This window comes from Bipolaris oryzae (genome assembly GCF_000523455.1).
Source record: "Bipolaris oryzae ATCC 44560 unplaced genomic scaffold scaffold_71, whole genome shotgun sequence".
NCBI lineage: Eukaryota > Fungi > Ascomycota > Dothideomycetes > Pleosporales > Pleosporaceae > Bipolaris > Bipolaris oryzae.
Genome location: NW_006911347.1, coordinates 47,345 through 60,416, shown reverse-complemented (window position 1 = coordinate 60,416; position 13,072 = coordinate 47,345). Strand labels below are relative to the sequence as shown.

Sequence of the window (13,072 nt, the reverse complement as noted above, 5' to 3'; positions counted from 1 at the left end):
TCTTTACGATCAAGTCTTACTATTCTAGTAGTATCTTCTTCTTTTTTTTCTCTTCATCCTCAAGATCTGATTGATGCATTGGCACATACATGATGATGGCCCCCTCCTTTAAACGCCTACTGATATGAGAGGAAAAAAAAACACAAAGCGACTTGCGGCTGCGACTGCTGCCGTGGCACATGGTATCGCGATAAATGCCTGAGAGATTCGAAGGCCCAAAAGGGTCCAGATGCATGCCTGTGGGTGGAAGCAAATGATATGGAAACAAGGAAACAAGGGGAAAATAACTGATGCGGTATCGAGCGAGCTGTCATGAGTTATGGAAATATACACAAAGGAAAAGGGGGTGGGGAATGGCCTCAGATACTAGTGATTCGACCTCCAGGAGGTGCAGATGCACGATGCGGTCGCAGGTTGATCACAGACTCCAGTTCTCTCAACATGCTGGTGTTTGCATCTCGTTGCTCACGAAGTGTAGCTTGGCGAATGCGGTCATCATGGATCTTTTGCATCCGTTCCTCTCTCGACATGGTAACACGTGTCTTGGGAATTGCAATGGCTTCGAATACTTCGTCGTCAGAGTTACTGCCTTGGTCGCTGGACGGGGCGCTCTCCTGAGGACTCAAAGTTTCGCCATTAAGAGCACGCAGAGCATCAGACGGGCTTCCTTCATCAACAGCAGTCAATCCACCTAGGCTTGGGACCGGAGAGCGCAGACCGCTGCTTGACGCTTGCGAGATTCGACGCTCCTGTCGGTCAATGTTCAACGCAAGCGCATTCTTTCCTGCTTCCCAAGCCTGAACCAAACTCTTAAGATCAGCTCCAATGGATTCGTATTGCGCCATAAGAGAATGACCTAGATCACTGATGTCTTCCATATCTTCCAAGCTCTTATTCGTCTCTTCCCGCAATACCTGCATTTTTGCCTGCAACCCCCGGATTCCGCTCGAAAGTCCCGACAATTTACGCACCGAGTTTCGAATCTTTTCCCGTCCGGGCGTGGGGGCTACCTTGGCCGGCGATGGCAAAACAAACTGCTCTTCTTCCGATAGCACGCGGTTGAACTTTTCGCTCCATTGACCAATAGGACGGGCTGTGTTTAGGATAGTGTCGACTACGGTTGACCATCGTGCGAAATCCATGGTCCCGCCATCAGCCTCCATGGCAAGGAGAGAGCACAGGTACACCCGGCGAAGAATTGACAAGCGATATTGGAGAGTGCGCAGTGCTTTCAGGCTTTCGGCGTCTTCGAACTCGGATGGACTGTAACTGAGAGCCGCCTCTTGCAGGTCCGGATTGCTGATCTCGTAAACGTCAAAGTACTTTTCCAAGTCATCTTCCTGAATCAGCGGCTTCAAGAGTCCATACTGCTCGGAGAGGAAGGGGACGATGTCGGCGTATGCTGCTCGGAGATTGCGACGAAGACGTTGGCAACGGCGGGCCTGACCCTTTTCCTCGATGCGCGAAATGGGGGGTAGCGGACTGCTTCTAGAGGGGATCAGTGAGCGGGATAGGGAGAATTGGCTGAAAATATGAAGAACCTACAATCTGTAGCCACGAGATACGAGCTCGACCTCTTGGATCAAAGCAAGCGCAGACGATGTAGAGGCTTCAAAGGCTTGCAGGTTGGCGACCAGGGCGGATGCGCCGTCGACAGCCTCCTGCCTCAGGTACCGGAGCCATTGACGTCGCATGTAGGCATAGACGGCGGTTGCAGCAGCTGCGAAGACCAGAACCACAAATGCCGTCCTGCTCAAGCTGAAGGTTGGCTGACGGCGAGACCAGTGGACTAGCCATACCAAGGCAAATGCCGTTGTGCCTGTCAGAGCAGCGCCGGTAGTGCTTATCGTGGCGATTTTGAACTCGTGGGAGCCGGAGGGTCCGCCTGCCGCAAAGGCGGGTATCGATGACGCGCGCAGGCCGTCCTTCTCGCCAAGAAGCTGAGAGGCGACGATGAGATAGCGAAAGTGTTCGAGGAAGCGCTCATTGTCTACACGCCCCAATCGCGAATTGACAGCCTTCTGCAGTTGGGTCAGTACGTCTTGACTCACCGAGCGCCAAGCCAGGATGGACATACCGAGCAGGCCAAGTGAATACGGGAAATGGAGTCATTGCGCGCATGTATGCGCAGCGGCTGTGGGAGGCGGTCTCTTATTCTCGATTGCAGGGTAGAGGGTCCTTTGGGCGCAAAGCCCTGGAAGTCGATGTCGGTATCGGCATGTCGAAGGATAGGAGGGCATAGAGTATTGTCGTCATCTTCGCCGCCTTTGCCCTGGCCTAGTGCGGCAGTTAGTGGCTGGGGATGCATCGTTGTCATAACCATCATCATCATTGTGGCGGTTGCTGTGGGGGGGGGAGGGAGCGAGGGAGCGAGGGAGGGGAGGCGCACCTTGGAGCAAGTGGGCAAGGGGAGAGTCGTCCTGTATAATGTTCTCCATGGTGGCAGCGCTACCGCATGATGGGGGAGTGGACGTCGGGTGGTCTTTGGGGCGGCGCGTGAGCTGGTGGTGGTGGTGGTGTTGCGGTGGCTCTAACCCGGGGTGGGCAGGTGATATGGATATAGCTGGGACGGCTGGTGCGGGTGCGGGCGCGGGCGCAGGCGAGGGCGCTGGCAAGGGCGCGTGGTCTGGTGCGTGGGATCCAATCGTGGCAGCTGTCACTTTGTCCGTCTGATGGCAGGGGGGACATTGGGGGGACTGGTGCGGACAAGAAAAGGGAACACGCAGATAGAAAGGAGAGGTCGCTGGAGTAGTCCGCGCGCACACACACATGCACCCATCCCTCCACACACACACACACACAGCCACACTTACTTCTTACACTGGCTCTACCATTCGGTCGAGGGAAATGAAGCAGCCTGCGGAGACGGGCCCCCTGTGATTGGCGACTAACGGGCTGACAGCCCGCTCGACCGTTCACGGGGCGGTTTCGTTTCGTCTAGCCGTCTCCGCCGTGCTTTTCATGTGACACCCCGGTCTGCTGTGTACCCTACACTACTTACAATCCCTTGATGCGGCTTTCTAGGCGCGCGTTACCCTGAGGCGCAGACTGCCCGGCCCCCCTAGGCCCTCCCCTGGGCCTCCGACTCGAGTAAGCGTTGAGGCCACAGGCTTCTCGTTTTGGATGCAAAACAATAATTCACCTTCCTACGCCTCATTTCGCTCTTAATGCCGCTTGCCGGCCCTACCGACGCTGCGACCACGCGTCCCTTTCGGATGGCCTGAGATCCACCCCCCGATGAGCACCAAGGCCCGGCCCCGCACGTACGCCATTCGCATCTCCCGGAGAGGAGCTGGCGAACGCTTTCTTTTCCTCGTGGCCGCCTGGCCTATCCAAGTACTCGCTGCGTGCTGCCGTGGTTGCGTGCGAAATGACGCGCGCATGCATGCAGGCTCGCCTATGCTCAATCGATAACACAATCGATAAGATAGGGCTGCATGCTGTATGCAGGTACTGAGCTGTGCTGCTGTGCTGCTGTGCTGTCATGTCCGTAGACTAACTCCTACGCAGCCACCACCTTGCCATGTGCTATCCCCGCTTACAAACCATGCTTGCCACCTCTTACTGCCATGACTGAACTACAACTACCAAATCTCACCTTGGCCAAGCACCTGTGGCAAGACACATGTTGCATCATAGTTCCCCATCTCGTTCCTGGAGATTCCGGACAACCCGCCTTATCCCCTACCGTCCATATGGCTGACACATCGCCATCCGACTATTTCCACAAGGCGACAGCCATGAGCCCCGGCAACATGTCCAAGTCTGCAGGCTGAACACCGGTTTTGCTAGCACCATCTCTGCAACATGTGGCCAACCCAAGTGTGGAATATGCTTCCTCTGGGTCGTCTTATCCTCTTCTTGCAGCATATATCACTCCCAAGTTTCTTTTTAGCACTTTGTTTCCTTACAAATATACTCTGCTGTGCTGTGTACAAAATTGCTGTGGATTTCTTTTTGGTGACCAACCCACCTTCTACGTAGTCGTCATTATGGACAGCCAAATGCTCCACATGCTCATGGCCACTGTTGAGCTAGTGAATGCAAACCTCGACACTGCGCCCGGTTCCTGGAGAGATCAACTTCCGGCCATCCGAAACATCACCACCTCGTTTGAGATTTCTGATACAGCTCCCGAACAATCTCCTAGGTGTTGGCAAATTCCCCATGTCACTGTCGTCCAGCGGGTAGCATTCGCGGATGCGGACAACGGCCCTATCCCGGACATAGCCGACTGGTGTCTACGGCAATTGCTGACCCTACTGGCATTGTACCCTCGAGATGCCGAGATTCTAGCTTGTAAGCTAAACCCTTAGTTTCTTGTCCCTTGGCTGACAGTCACGGTGATCGGCCGGCATTGGCTGTTACGAGCGCAAAAAGCACTGGCAAGCATCGCCCGAGCGGAAAGTGAGCTTCACAGCAATGAAGAGAGCAGCCCCTATCCGCTCCAATCTGCAAAGCAACCTCTAGTCGAGACTCAAGAGCGTATAAACAATGCAGACTATGTTGAGGCACGGGCGTTACTGGTACCAGCAACTGACTACCTCCAATCTGCCGTGGATGCAGCGAGAGAAAAAGGACAACTGACTGGGCATTTGCTTTTGACAGCAAGTACCCTTCCATTCACTCAGATTTTCCAACGCTAACTATGTAAAGGCCGCTGAGGCATTCATGAGCATTGGCAACGTCACGTCGCCGAAGGTCCATCATATTTATTTTCGGCAGGCTATGATTTACCTCCGAGCAGCAAAGGGGCTCAACAACTATTTGCTACCTCTACATATGCAACAGTGGGTACATGTATTCTGTGGTATTGACAGAGGCTAACTGCTCAAGGTATCTTGATGATTACGGTTTTCTTTACGACGGTGCTTGAAGTCGGACCTGCGTAGTGGAGGCGGTATGCGTGTGGAGACCACCAAAGTTTCATGTCAATATGGCTAGATACTGTCTACCGAAAATAGAAAGTCTATCGTTAATCATGTACGATTGAGACGCACAGTGTTGAGATTGTTGAAGTGTTGAAGTGGAGTGCTGTGAAGTCATCCCTATGGTCAAGGGTCCCTGCACGGACCAAGACGGCAAATTGTGGAGCACCGGCGTTACCAGCACTCGACTCCGGCAACCCACCCTCTATCCCACCACAACGGCCATACTTAGCATCGGAACGGGAACAGGAATCCGTCGTTTGAAGACACCCAACAAATCTGTAACACTCGATTCCCGCTGCGTTTGAGCCCAAGCTTGAACCCTTTGTTCGGCCGAAACGCGCATACGGCCGAACGTACCACCATCTCGTCCGTGAGATTACTAGCATACCTTTGTCCATCCGCGACACCACCCCAGTCGCACTGTCCGTCATGGCTGCATCAGCGCTGAACGAGGAGCGAGAGCTCGCAATCAATCCAATCGTTGCAAGCAGCGTACAGCACAATACCCAGGTACGCTTATCAATCGCCATGTCACCGTGCCGTTGCCGTTGCCTGGCATACGACATAGCCTATCCTGCTGCGCCTCTGCCCTGCACAATACAGTCACAGACTTACTCTCGCCACAGGTCATCTCCAACATACGAAGTCTGACCGCATCGCTCTTCGGCGTCGCCGCTGGCACACTAGGCCTCGAATCCTACGCTGGCTTCATCTTCTACCTAGTCGCATCGCTGGTCGTCTCGGCGCTGCTGTTTGCGTTGAAAACAGAGGGCAAGCCTAGCGCATACTTTTACAGCCCGCTGGGCGAGTTGTGGTTGGGAGATGTGTTTGGGGGGTTGAGCGGCTTTGTGCTGACTTGGACACTGTTCTATGGCCTGGTGCGGGCGTAGAATTTGCGGATGGATGCAGGAATGTACGCAAGAAAGTGAAGAAGAAAAAAAAATGCTCCGTCGCAACGATGCACAAAAGGTGGAAGGCCGCTTAAGATCACCTGTTCAGCCCTGGAAGATGTTCAAGTGAGATGGAGGTCAACTATGTCCAAGTTGGAAACTCGTCTGGGTGGGAGAGAACAAAGCTGTCTTCGAGGACAAAAGGCCTCACGGATCTTTTTGGGAGACGCATTCCTGTAGTAGGATATGCTTTCATGATATCAGCTGCCGCATTTTGCCCTTCTTTAGCATGATACCCCCGTCCAATCAAGCATTCGGATTCTTCATCTCAAGCGTGACCAGTTCGTGCTTGTGAACTTATAGAGTGTAGTTTGCAACAAATTTTCGCTCTGAGATGACCAACTCAAGACCGTATTTTCAACAGCCTCTCCCACAATGACGACGACGAGCATCCATGGCGCCTTGATTCAAACATCGTCCTGACAGCTGCCACGTTTGTCCATCGCGTGCGTAGTACTCTTGGCACCTCTTTAAGATGCGGTGATCTGTGCATATTTTAGCGTGTGTTTGACGCGCTCCCGCGTTGAGATCCCCTCCATCCATTGTTGCCTTTCTACAACAGAGCGCACTTGTCTTCTTGCACGACGTTTACGATACCTTTCAGCACTATCTTCTCACCTAATCATATCCCAAATCCAAGAGTAAGTCTTTTTCCCCATGACAACTGGACGAAGCTAACAATTTGCAGTGCTTGAGGCACGCTTAGAACAGGCAAACACCTTGAAGAAGGCATACCTCCCCAGTCAAAAAAACTCATAGGCCCTTCTAACCGCGTACTAGGTTGTCGATGCTATCAAGGACCTTGTCCAAGACTGCAACTTCGACTGCAATGACATGGGCATTGCCCTTCAAGCCATGGACAACTCGCACGTTGCCCTCGTGTCCATGATGCTCAAGTCGGACGCCTTTTCGCCCTTCCGCTGCGACCGTAACATTGCCCTTGGCATCAACCTGGGCTCGCTCACAAAGGTGCTCCGCGCTGCTGGAAACGAAGACATCCTCACCATCAAGGCTGAGGATGCTCCCGACGTTGTCAACCTCGTCTTTGAGACAAAGACCAGCTCGCGAATTAGCGAGTACGATATCAAGCTCATGGACATTGACCAGGAGCATCTTGGTATCCCCGACACAGACTATGCTGCGACCATATCGATGCCCTCGGCCGAGTTCCAGCGCATTTGCAGAGATTTGGGTGCATTGTCAGAGTCAGGTACGTCCTACGTGACTCGTGATGACATGTGTAAATACTGTTGGCAGAGCTAACCTGGATTTAGTCTCAATTGAGTGCTCGAAAGACGGTGTCAAGTTTGCCTGCTCTGGTGACATTGGCTCGGGCTCTGTTATCCTTAAGCAAAATCCCGCCTTAGACAAGCCGGGCGAGTCTGTCACAATTGACATGACCGAGCCTGTCGCTCTTACTTTCTCGCTCAAGTACTTGACCAACTTCTGCAAGGCTAGTGGCCTGTCGGATCAGGTCAAGCTCTGCCTGTCCAGCGAAGTCCCTCTACTTGTCGAGTATGGCCTACAAGAGCAAAGCTACCTCAGGTTTTACCTTGCACCCAAGGTAAAAGAAATTCCTTCCATGCTGCACAGCCTTGATACTAACTCATACGCACAGATCGGTGACGAGGACTAAACGAACCACGATTTTATTGACATACGAGCGGCATGTTTTCAGAATAGATGTAGGGAATAAGTGGCGCAATGGCTTTGATGTGCGTCGAGCGTCTAATAGCTTCATGATTATGGCATGCGACACCGGCGTGAATGGGCATCTAGAAGCGGTGTTCTGTGCTTTGGAAACTAAAGGAAGGTTACCGCCCCACCATGCGAGTCGCGTCATACCCGCGGAATTTCAGATACGGAAATCGATAGTACATGAACAAATACCCCACCTGCGCATACGTCCTCTTGCCCTGACTACTTGCAACTGTTACTTGTAAAAAATGGCTTCTGACACTCTGATTCCGGATACGCGAGTCCTCGCAATCGCCAGCCATGTAAGAGGAATGCGCGCAAAGCTATGGTGCTTGTAGCTAACATGCGACAGGTAGTCCACGGGTGAGTTGCATGTCGCGACGGATTGCGCATTCGACTGACTGCAAGCTAAGCTACGTGGGCAACAAGATGGCGACCTTTGTCATGCAGTCGCTAGGGTGTGACGTTTCTGCGATCAATACCGTACACTACAGTATGTGTCAGTCGTTGGTATTTTGGGTACAAACTGACTAACGTACAGGTAATCACACGGCGTACAAGCAGATCAAAGGCACGAAAACGTCGGCCGGCGAGATTCTCGAGCTCTACGAAGGCCTCCGCCAATCGAACCTTAACAACTTCGACGTGCTCTTAACGGGATATATGCCTAGTGCCGAGGCCGTACAAGCGATAGGAACAATCGGAAGAGATATCAAGTTCAATGCGGGTACAAAGCCTGGCAGCTTCTTCTGGGGTGAGTAGATGTCAAACAATATGTCATGGAGCGAGGAACTGACGAGGACAGTGCTCGACCCGGTCATGGGAGACAACGGCAAACTATACATACCCGAGGACGAGGTACCAGAGTATAAGGCGTTACTGCGTGAGGCAGATCTCATTCTACCCAACCAGTTCGAGGCTGAGTGCGTGCGCGTGGAAGGTTGCAATAAAAACTGTAGCTAACAACACCTACAGACTACTCTCTGAGACTCCAATCACCGACCTCAAGTCTCTCGCAGCCGCAATCCAGGTACTCCACACGAAATACCAAGTTCCACACGTCATTATAACATCGCTCCGCTTAACTCGCGATAACCAAACCGTATCCTCAAGACCAGTATCAAAAGCCGGCACAGGAACACACACCCCTTTAACCGCCCAGCCCCACGATACAGCAACCTCCCATCCCTCTACCTGGGAGCACCTCTCTGCGCCCCAGCAAAGCACCCTCCTCACCGACGACTCGGATATTGAAAACCTAACCATCATCGGCTCAACCGCAACCTCGGACCACAAACCCCGCCTCTTCCGCATCGACACCCCCCAACTCCCCCTCTTCTTCTCCGGCACCGGCGACATGTTCGCCGCCCTCACCATCCCGCGCCTCATCGAAGCCGTACACGCCGCCTCAACCCACGACTCCCCTTTACACTCCACCCCCAGCTGGCGCTCCCCGGACTCCGTCTCCGCCACGGACCTCCCGCTCGCCCGCGCCTGCCAAAAGGTCCTTGCATCCATGCAATCCATCCTGACCAAAACAACAGCGGCGTGTTTGACTCGCATGCAGGCGTACGACGAGCGTGTTGCCGACAGTGCGGCCGAGGCAAGGAGTGCAGAGGAGGAGTCCGTGGCGGAGAAGAAGAGGCATCTTGCGCTTATGAATGCGAGTGAGGTTACGGTTGTGAGGTATGTGAAGGAATTAGTAGATCCCCCGGATTTGGAGAGGTTTAGGGCCGTGGCCGTAGTGTAGAATGTTTAAATTCATTTATTTATTTTTTCTAAAAATAAAAATTTGGATTGTATTTCGCCTTGTATTCGTGGTTCTTCTCTCTGCAAGTAGGATAACATGCGGTATCTTGGCGAGAAATTGGTAGAAAATGAATTAAGGGGAAATTTAGAAGAAGAAGAAGAAAAAAGATTTTCTTTGCGTTTTTAGTGGTGATATTTGAATATGCTTCCCCCTTTTGGTTTTGTTTGTTAGTTGGAATGTTGAAGGGAAATTTAAGTGGAATACTTAAAAAAAAAGGTCTTTGGAATTTGGGAGTTGCGTTTTATATGTAGATATGAATAGGTGAGGATAAGGAAAGGGGGTGAACATAAGTGGTGGTGGTGGTGGTGGGGGGGGGGGTTTCCCAATGATGTGTGGACATGTGTTTGGAGCATGTCGGTTGATTTTGATTCTCTGCGTTTCTTGAAAATATTGTTGTTGTTCTCTTCTAATGTGGTATGATTGATCCAGTGGAGACATGAACGTTTCCAACACTTTGCCTTGCTGATTGACACGAGCAGTGTATCCGGTACTTTTCTAGCACGTGCAACTGTACTCTCCAATTGAGCACATCATGGCCAGGCCTCCAACATCGAGTTTCTTCTTGGTTGTCTGCAATTGACCAGCAAGACATCCCCTACTCCTTCTTCTCCTCAGTCTCCGCCGCCACTGCTGGCTCAGCAGCAGCAGCAGTAGCAGTACCAAATCCACCGGTACTTCCAAACCCGCCAGCCCCTCTAACACTCTGTTCCAACTCCTCGACAACAACCACATTTGGCATGGCAATCTTCTCAACCACCAGCTGCGCAATGCGGTCCCCAATCTTGACTTCAAAATCCTCATCCGAAAGATTCGCCAATATCACGCCCACGGGGCCCCGATAATCCGCATCGATAACTCCCGCCATTGTGTCAATGCCGTGTTTGTACGCGAGTCCCGAGCGCGGCGCTACTCTGCCATCTGTTGATTATGACGATCAGCAAAGCACTTTCACACCATCATCATCATCATAAGATTGCAAGAAAGAAGAGGAGGGAAAATAGAGAAGAAGAAGAAGAAGAAGAAGAAGAAGAAGAAGAAGAAGAAGAAGAAAAATTAAACATACACGTCCCCACGGGCACCGAAATCTTAATATCGGTGCCCACCAACTTGCGCCCTCTGGCCGGAATTACCACATCCACGGCACTATACAGATCGTGGCCCGCGGCAAACGCACTCCCCTTTGTCGGGGCTTTTGCATTCGCGCTCAGCAGCTGCACTTGCAATTGCTGTTCTGCGGCTGCACCAGCGGCAATTGAGGGCGCAATGGGCGCGGGGGGTTGCAGCACTGACGACATGTTTGCGAGGGGCGTTGGGGTTGCGAGACCCGAGTCTGTGCCGCGGGGTAGGATGGAGGGTTGGGTTAGGGGTGATGGGGAAATTACTTTTGTTCGTTTGGGGAGGGGAGAGGAGGGGAGGCTGGGGGGAGAGTGGGGGGGTAAGGGGGTGTCGGACATTGAGGTGGTTCGTGGAAGGGTTTGCGTTGTCGTGTTGTCGTTTCGTTGGTGTTGTTGTTGTTGTTGTTTGGAGGGGCGGTGAGAAGGGGGGGTGGGCTTGGACGCGTTTTTTTGGTGGGGTTGGGAGAGGGCAGACGTGGCGCGTCACCGTCTGTTGGCGTCTTGTTCATCCACCACCGCCATCTTCTTCTTGAATTTCACCCATTGTGCAATTGTCTCTTTTCTCGTTGTTTCTTGCTGCAGCAAAGTAATTTGACGAGTTCAAATTGCGATGACGTAGGCCTGGCTCGGTGCGCCCGAAGGGGAGAGAGGCCGAGCAACCAGGTTGCAGCATTGTCTAGTGGCCGTGCCGTTGCTTTCAAACGGTTCTGTTGGCCCCTCGGAACGCCAGTCGATAGCGTACTCTGATTCCCAGCTCTGGGATGCCGATCCTGCTGCAACTGGCATTGGTACCTCGGCTTGCGTTTCAGCTTCATGTGGGGACCGCAGTAGCAAGCGGTGCTAGATACTTACAGCATCAGCATCGCATCAGCAGTCACGCGTTCAAGGGACACTTTGGTACCTTGGGTTTGCCATGCTGCGCGTGACCACTGCCACCACAATGACATGTGATTCTGGCATGACCAAAGAGCCGCACAAAGCCTCCAAGGATTGTGGCGTGTGTCGATCAGATTAGGTTCCGTCTGAACCGCCTCCCGGTATCCGATTCTGCGCAGTCACAGTCACCAGCATGTTTTGAGGCTGCTCAAGAGGGCGAGGACACCGACAGCGACACCTGCCACTGGACAGGTACCGGCAGTTGGGTGCCGGGACACATGCCGTGATGGGGAACAACAAGACTGATGGAGAGACGAGGCGAGTCAGCTGCTCCGGCTCCGGTGCTGGCCTCAAGGACAGCAGAAGCCGACTCCGACAAGATGAGGCCAAGCCACGGGTAATATGCTTAGTGGTCAGGCTTGAAAAACAGCCAAGTTCCACATACCTCGGACGCATGAAATGGACGTTCGCATACTGCCTCCAACAGGTCCGCCCTCATGACGAAAACCCTCGCTCCTCCAGAGGCCAATCTCACGATCCCCGCGAAATCTGTCACTCGATGCCTGCCCCCCTCCGCACTCGGGTTCCGCACTCTCCACGTCGCACTACGGTCGCTTTGGTCTTCTCCAGACGGAGATTAGCTTGCACAGTCGGACAAGCATCAGGCCCCCAAGCCGCACCTGACCAGCCGTCTGCGTCTGCTGTTCCAGGCGCACGGTGTCGAGTGGATACTAGATTTGAGCCGCAGCGGCGTGGCCGGTCCATGACAGGATAGAAAATTTTGCCTCGAGACCTGTTAGTGTGACAAAATCTTCCCGATAGTCTGGCCAAGCGCTACTTGTCCGGTCGCACGCCACGGCCGCCGACCGTCGTGGTTGGCTGACACTTGGCTCTCGCATCCCCAAGCGCGCCATGCAGAGCTTGTTGAGCCTCACGGGGTCTGGAGAGAACTAATGTACCCCACCCGCCCCATCGTTCTCACGCGCCCTTGGGATGGCCAGAAGCAAAAAAATTGTCACGCCCTCTCTCCCCGCCCCCCTCCAGCATCCGCTTCGTCATGCCACAGACTCCCAGCTGGCAACTGCGCTCCCCTCAATACCAGTTACCAAAACCCAGTCGTATTCCAGAAGACTCTTGCCACAAGGTTCCATGCATGCATGCATGCATCTTGACCCCCGACCCCGAACGCGCCAGCCATTCCACGGCAACATTGCCTAGCTGGGGCAGCAACTGGGCGATTACCATGCCTACTTGTGTAGTTTCATGACACACTTGCCCGTGATTGGCGAGTAATGCACATCATGACTGCTTGCGGCACCTCCTTCGCTACCACCAGCAACACGATTGATCAAACAGAAACGTACGCGTTGCTTGCTCGTATGCATGCCTGCGTGTGAATGAGGTCAACGGCTAAGGCCATCTATGCGCACAACCTGTCGGATCATACACATCTACCTAAGGTTTTGCGCTACTGCTGTGGTGCCCTACCATTGTCCGCCATCGGCGCCACCTTTTCGCTTAACTCCCAACTGCCATGCCACTGACATTGCCCGCGTCAACAGCCAGGCCGCGGCTGTCACGTTTGCCTATGTTTGTGGCTCTGTGTACCGTCATGCTTGGGCTACACCGCGCATGCTATCGTGTCCCAGCAAACTCGCCAGCGTGGAGACCGCTAAACATAGATGCGTATAG

At 53.3% G+C, this 13,072-nt stretch overlaps 6 protein-coding genes across 6 annotated transcripts; 4 read left to right on the top strand and 2 right to left on the bottom strand.

Moving 5' to 3' along the window:
• Window positions 1–359: 359 nt before the first annotated feature.
• COCMIDRAFT_37057 (uncharacterized protein) lies at window positions 360–2,438 on the bottom strand (the record flags this gene model as incomplete). The annotated part of the gene is made up of 4 exons (XM_007690105.1): window positions 360–1,488; window positions 1,546–2,021; window positions 2,078–2,277; window positions 2,390–2,438. 4 exons carry the CDS (start codon window positions 2,436–2,438, stop codon window positions 360–362), a joined length of 1,854 nt encoding a protein of 617 aa, XP_007688295.1.
• Window positions 2,439–3,992: 1,554 nt separating this feature from the next.
• COCMIDRAFT_37056 (uncharacterized protein) lies at window positions 3,993–4,646 on the top strand (the record flags this gene model as incomplete). Its single annotated transcript, XM_007690104.1, has 2 exons — window positions 3,993–4,299; window positions 4,339–4,646. 2 exons carry the CDS (start codon window positions 3,993–3,995, stop codon window positions 4,644–4,646), a joined length of 615 nt encoding a protein of 204 aa, XP_007688294.1.
• Window positions 4,647–5,360: 714 nt separating this feature from the next.
• COCMIDRAFT_37055 (uncharacterized protein) lies at window positions 5,361–7,517 on the top strand (the record flags this gene model as incomplete). Its single annotated transcript, XM_007690103.1, has 6 exons — window positions 5,361–5,441; window positions 5,558–5,735; window positions 6,570–6,610; window positions 6,662–7,091; window positions 7,156–7,445; window positions 7,500–7,517. 6 exons carry the CDS (start codon window positions 5,361–5,363, stop codon window positions 7,515–7,517), a joined length of 1,038 nt encoding a protein of 345 aa, XP_007688293.1.
• Window positions 7,518–7,827: 310 nt separating this feature from the next.
• COCMIDRAFT_96186 (uncharacterized protein) lies at window positions 7,828–9,329 on the top strand (the record flags this gene model as incomplete). Its single annotated transcript, XM_007690119.1, has 6 exons — window positions 7,828–7,881; window positions 7,932–7,942; window positions 7,993–8,072; window positions 8,121–8,333; window positions 8,385–8,502; window positions 8,555–9,329. The coding sequence occupies 6 exons, from the start codon at window positions 7,828–7,830 to the stop codon at window positions 9,327–9,329; spliced, it is 1,251 nt and encodes a 416-aa protein (XP_007688309.1).
• A 655-nt stretch (window positions 9,330–9,984) lies between these two features.
• On the bottom strand, window positions 9,985–10,684 carry COCMIDRAFT_96284 (uncharacterized protein; the record flags this gene model as incomplete). The annotated part of the gene is made up of 2 exons (XM_007690118.1): window positions 9,985–10,307; window positions 10,453–10,684. 2 exons carry the CDS (start codon window positions 10,682–10,684, stop codon window positions 9,985–9,987), a joined length of 555 nt encoding a protein of 184 aa, XP_007688308.1.
• Window positions 10,685–11,666: 982 nt separating this feature from the next.
• On the top strand, window positions 11,667–12,155 carry COCMIDRAFT_26588 (uncharacterized protein; the record flags this gene model as incomplete). The annotated part of the gene is made up of 1 exon (XM_007690092.1): window positions 11,667–12,155. One exon carries the CDS (start codon window positions 11,667–11,669, stop codon window positions 12,153–12,155), a length of 489 nt encoding a protein of 162 aa, XP_007688282.1.
• Between the last annotated feature and the right edge of the window lie 917 nt (window positions 12,156–13,072).